At 30.1% G+C, this 6,367-nt stretch overlaps 1 protein-coding gene across 1 annotated transcript; it reads right to left on the bottom strand.

Annotated features, from left to right (window-relative positions):
- Positions 1-1,467: 1,467 nt before the first annotated feature.
- On the bottom strand, positions 1,468-4,121 carry LOC106754242 (reticulon-like protein B17). The gene is made up of 8 exons (XM_014636243.2): positions 3,622-4,121; positions 3,373-3,526; positions 3,180-3,254; positions 2,956-3,097; positions 2,340-2,409; positions 2,190-2,255; positions 1,986-2,108; positions 1,468-1,881 (listed from the first exon to the last, which is right to left on the bottom strand). The coding sequence occupies exons 1-8, from the start codon at positions 3,983-3,985 to the stop codon at positions 1,727-1,729; spliced, it is 1,149 nt and encodes a 382-aa protein (XP_014491729.1). The 5' UTR covers positions 3,986-4,121; the 3' UTR covers positions 1,468-1,726.
- Positions 4,122-6,367: the final 2,246 nt, after the last annotated feature.

Genomic DNA, 6,367 nt, shown 5'->3' with positions numbered 1-6,367 from the left:
GCCGTTTGATATCAGTTAACGGTTAAGGTAAAATGTGTGCATTTTTACAAAAATTATGACCCAATTGAGACAGTTCAAAACTTGAGGACCGAACTAATATTTTCACACAAATACGAGGACCAAGGGAGGTATTAAGCCTTTTTATTTATATAGTAGTAAAGAAATCATTTAACCTAAATAATTTGAATGAGTAACCTATAAAAGTTAACATCTCAATAATAAATATTTTTGTGAAGGTAATCTACATAAGTATAGTCTCAATACTTCCTCAACAATTCATAAAAAGTTTCTAGAGTTAAATATTTCGATTTGAAATACATCATTACTAATAATTTGCTTAACAGAAACAAATTTGAAACAAAAATTTGGAAAATGTACATACCGTATTTTATTTGGGAAGGAACAAATTTTTTTAAATTTTTAAAAAATTAGGAATAAATTGAGACAAAATAAAAATACAAGGACCAAATTGGAACAAAATAAAAATACAGGGACCAAATTGAAACAAACGCAATGACAAGTGGTACTGTCAGTGACACATAGTGTCACCTCACACTGTCATTGCTACGTGGCACAATGTCAACTTGATAGGTGGCAAATTTTATTTTTAAAAGAAAAAAAATAAAAAATAAAAATAAAATAATTAAAAATATATTTAAAAAATTCAAAAAAAAATCACGAGCTGACACGTGTCACCCTTTTTAAGGTGTTAGTAGGGAACTAACGACAGTGATCTAATTGCTTCAATTTTTCAAAAATAGGGATCCAATTGAGAAAAAGAAAAAAATGAGGGACCTAATTGAAAAAAGTCACCGAAAGTAATAAATTAATTATTCATTTCTCCATCGTGGATAATTAAAAAAATCAATTTTTAATTTTGCCACTAAAAATTGTAAAGAATCCAATAGCGGCTAGTTAGTCAATTAATATTATTAGTAATATTATCTTTATAAAAAAATTTATGCTAATATTATACTTTTAAATTCTTGTTTTGAACACGACACTTTACATATTGATTACTGTATTTCATTAAGGTATTAGTCTCACATAATTCATTTAATGTATTTATAATACTGTCTTGGTCAAACCTATCAAATGTTCGTTTGGGCTCTGTAATAGTCGTAGTGGATATGTGCAGAAGAGTGTTGTTATCATGTTCGTTTTAGAAACATTTCTATAAATTTTGACAAAAATACGACATTTTCTTAAATTTTAATGTAAGAATATATATATTTATTTTAAATATTTTTATAACGTTTCTCGCATTTCTTAACAAAATAGATAGTCTTTTAAGTACGAAGGGTATCAAGCCATTGTGAGGAGTGTTATTAGCAAATTAAAGAATATAACGACGTAATACTCTCTATAAATACATTCATACATATATATATATATATATATATATATATATATATATAATGAAATAAATTAATAAATTAATGAAGAACAAATATAACATTATTATCATATTTAACTCTATTCAAGCTCCACCACTGCCTGCCTGAAAAGCATTTGATAATGTAAAATAAACACCGATTGGTGTGCACATTCAGTGAAAAAATATAGTGTTTGGCCAGAAACAATGAGTTTCTCACAATTGAATATAGTGTTTGGCCAGTCAATACTACATATTTTGAATTTTGGATGGAAACTTGAACTCTTGATTATGCATGTTGGACAAATAGGGGACAAAAACCTCGTATACACAACACAAATCAATAAGATGCTAGTTTTGGCACCCTTGTTCCCAAACCACTAATGCTTGCTGAGGTTCCTTTTCCTCTGTTTCTGGCATCACTGGTGCTTTCTGCTGTTCCTTCTCGCTTTCTTGTAGTGTAACCTGCTGCCTTAAGTATCTGAATAGTACCAGCAATATGAAAACTGCAAAGAAATAGTTATTTCACAAGAATCAACCAACCATCATCACAACTATAAAGGTTCATTTTGGTCTATCCGGACTAACAACTCTCTTACTAGGGACTTACTTGTGAAGATTCGAGTTTTGATAGAAGATAGATTCCAGAAGGCCATAATTACTGATGCCAACACTTTCTTCTTGTGAGTGCAAGCACTCCATGCATCCAACAACCATAATTTCAAGCACTCAGCTGCACAATCAAAGTTTCTACTATTAAGCACTAAAAACTGGACAGACATACCAAATTTCCTACAAGTAGGGGGAGTTATACCTCTCTTATTTATTTGAGCACTGTAGCAAGAATAGAGCTTCGGAACACTGAAACTGATAAAAAATCCTGTTCGTATGTATATGTAAAAACTTTCTCAGTTTAGTGGGATACTATAAGACAAGAAACTGTTGGTGGAAAAGTTTTCCTCACCAATGGCAAACAGCCTCCAAATAGTAATTAGGTGGCCGTACTCTGCTCCTAGTAGAAGGAAAGGAACTACCTGCAGCCACAAGAACACCGACCAGTTACTCAGGCAGTATAAATAATCATGGACCTGACATGTTAAGAACTCAATAAGAAAATTCCATCGAACTATTGTGGAAGAATGTCTTCAATCACTATGTTAATGCTTCTCAAGCTAGAATGATTCTCATGATCTCATCAGAGCAGGAACTTAAAACAGGGGATTCTTACATACATCAGAATCTGAGAGTGAGGTATTGTGGAGGTTTGTGGGAACAGTATATATCATATTTATATTTACATTCACATTCATACAGTGAAATCTGTTGACGCCAGTAGATTTAGCCCAATGTTGGGTTAAGCATGTAAATCTGTTTTGTGTGGGTTTCTTTCTTTCTCATGGCTTCTATTATTCTCAGCTCATAGTTCTTGAGCATTTGAATCATTTCACATAACACTTATTATCGACTTTCATAACAATTACTTTAATCTAAGGCCGTATCATATTAGCTGAAAGATTTTACAATTACATGGATGAATAACTAAATACTCAATATAAGAGAAGAAGAACTTGGATGATTACTTTGAGGGTCATGGATGGCTCTCCTGAGAACAGCGCCCTCATCTTTGAAATTGCAAAATTCAATGCAGGAAGAGTTAACTTTGCGAGACGCAAAATGTCATCTTCTTTCAGCTTGACTTCCCTCTTTTCCTCAACCATATTTCTGAAATACAAAACACCAGAATCACGAAAACAAGTTTGAAGCATAATAGCATCACCTATGAATTCATAAGTAAACATCGTACCCTTGACAAATCGAATTCGAGAAAAACGAAAAGCCCAAGAAGAGAATCCCAAATTGCGACAAGGCCGAGAAAAAGCTGAAAAATACAAAACATCACAGATATTCTTCTACGTGGGTGAAAACAAAAACAAGAAAACACATAAAGTGCCCTATCTAAATTTTGTCAAAAAACAAAGAGAAATTGAATTACTGACCTAAAGTTCAGTCCTTGAGTAAAGCAAGAAGACAAAAGACAAAGCGACCCAAACCCAAACCAAAACGTTGACTTTGACGCATCTTTCCACATGATCAAATCACTAACCATCTGCCCAACACGATCGAAATCACCGCCACTCTCTTCTTCACTTTCTGAAAACAAAAAAACAGGCACCCAGAAAAAATAATTAAGATCAAATATTGAGAAGTTAAAGAAGCTAAAAGAATAACACCAAAAAAATGCGTACTTGGAGATGAGGTTGAAGGTGGAACAGAGTTAGGTTTCTCTTTCTTAGTTCGCGCGGTTTGTCTTCTCTTCCTGGGTTGTTTTCCAACTTCTTCGATCAACCCTGAGTCCTTTTCTTCTCGTACCTCGTGCTCGAAGCGTCGCCTCGGTTTGCGAGGGTTCCTCGGGGAGCCAGCTTGGGGTTGCCGGGTTTTGCAGCGGCGGCGCAGTCCGGCGGAATCCGGAAACTCTGGCGGCGGCACGTCGGTGTGGGTGGCGGAGTTTGCAGGGGCCGAGGGGGATTTGGTGGGGGTTGAGAGGTGTTGTTGGGTGGGTTTGTCTTCAATTGGGAGAGAAGGGTTTGATTGAGGAGAAGAAGAATCCATGATTTGCAAAGGGTTATGTTGTGTTGTTTTTGTGAGAGAGGAAGAAGAAGAAGATTGTTCAGGGTTTTGTGAGGTTCTTCGCAGTGTTAGGTGATAATACTACAATGAATTCGAATGAAGACAATTTAGGTAGTAGCCGTTGGAAGATATCAGCTTTTTAAATTTTAATACAAAACCTACAATACATAATCATTTTCTATATATCATCCTATCACAAATCAAATCACAAATAAGTACGTATGATATTGTTTATTTTTAAAAATGTTGTAGAAAAATAGGTATAGTTATTATTCATAATTTAATAGCATTAAATAATTCAATTGTTATCATTTACTAATTTATTGTCCAAATCAAAGTTTTTAGTATTAATAAATGTTATTCATATATTGAATCTCTTAAAACAGTGATGATTTATCATTTAAAAATATAAAATATAAAAAAATTAGCTTTTTAATTTTTTATAATGTAAGTATTTTTAAATTTTAAGATGATAGTAAATTTGAATATTTTTAATTAAGTTTTATTAAAAGACATTGCTAATATTTATATCAACTAACATAATATGAATGATATATATGCGTCATTACTTACATGTTTGTATATATAAAATAAACAATGATTTGATGAAATTTTAAATCTCTTCTAAATATAAATATTTTTAATTGAATTATTATTAAAAAAATTCTATTCATTTCATTTAAAAAAATTGTGACTCATTTGTTCGTATTAGTCATCGCTTTTTCTTAATTGACAGTTTTATAATGTCTTTGTACTGCTAGTTTGTTATTCTTAAATTCAATATTACAAGTTTGTTTAAATATAACAAAAATAATTTAACTTCAACAAGTCTTTTGGTATCACCTTAATAAATGTTTTCTTTATATAATTAAAATTTATGATGAATAAATATATTTTATATAGAAAATATATATTATATTTACAACAAATACTTAATTATAATAGAATATTAATTTTAACTATTGAATTTCTTCAAAAAATATAGAAATTCAATTTAAAAGTAAATTCTGTTAATATTAATTTTTAAAAATTATTAGTATTATTATATTTATAACTGTTTTTTATATTTTATTTGTAACATCCAATTTAATATAATAGTATAAAACTATTAAATAATACATTTATAAATTGATAATGTAAAACGTATAGTTAAAGACATATATAATATTAATACAATCATCTAAAATAATAATCTAAAATAATAAATATATATATATATATATATATATATATATATATATATATATATATATATATATATATATATATATATATATATATATGAGTTTGCTAACTTGCGTACGCCTGTTTTTCAGTAAACAAAAATATCCCTATATATCATGAATTCTAAGTTTTAAGGTTAAAGGTATTTTAATAATTTTCATTCTCAAAAATAAAAAAAAAATAAAAAAAGAAACCCCAAACCCTTACCCATCTCTCATTCCTCTCAACCATTTCTTTTTCATCTCTTTCACTCCAACTTTTTCTCTGTCATCAAAAAAATCATAAACACTTGCCTTATTTTAATAATTTTCATTCTCAAAACTAAAAAAAGAAAACCCCAAACCCTAAACACTTGCCTTATTTTAATAATTTTCATTCTCAAAACTAAAAAAAGAAAACCCCAAACCCTTACTCACCTCCTTCATTCCTCTCAACCCTTTCTCCTTCATCTTTCTCATTTAAACATTTTCTCTGTCATTTTTGCACTAGCCCCAACTAAAAAAACATTCATTATTAAACGATTTACTTTTGTAAAGAGTTGAGTCATATTCACCTTTCGAAAAAAGTTCATTCAAAATCTCTTTAATTTCATTATCTTCACTATATATATTACAGCCACGGGCACAACTTGCACCAAGACTTATGAGTATCCTTCCTTTACATTCCTTTACATTCTGAGACTACTACGTAACATTGTTCCGTGGCCATTTAATTTTTTTGGTAGAAATTCATTAACTTGTTTTTCTTTACTAAAGAAAAAAACAAATCAAAATACAATAAAATTTTCAATTATAAAATCAAACAATAAAAATTCTAAATCTTGAAATTTTATTTATAATTATATAAAGAAAAAATTAGGTGCTTTAATTTTTTTATTTATGTAAGTATTTTTTTTCTCTAACCATTTTATTTAATAATGAGTGTTTTTTTGTTAGAGCTAGTGCAGAGATGACAGAGGAAATGTGTTGAGTGAGAGAGACGAAGGAGAGAGGATTGAGAGGAATGAAGGAGATGAGTAAGGGTTTGGGGTTTCTTTTTTTTTTTTTTAATTTTGAGAATGAAAAGGAAATGTGTTGAGTGAGAGAGATGAAGGAGAGAGGATTGAGAGGAATGAAGGAGATGAGTAAGGGTTTGGGGTTT

This window comes from Vigna radiata, unplaced genomic scaffold, assembly GCF_000741045.1.
Source record: "Vigna radiata var. radiata cultivar VC1973A unplaced genomic scaffold, Vradiata_ver6 scaffold_86, whole genome shotgun sequence".
NCBI classification, from domain to species: Eukaryota; Viridiplantae; Streptophyta; class Magnoliopsida; order Fabales; family Fabaceae; genus Vigna; species Vigna radiata.
Note: the sequence above shows the minus strand (reverse complement) of the source record. Positions and strands in the feature narration are given on the sequence as shown.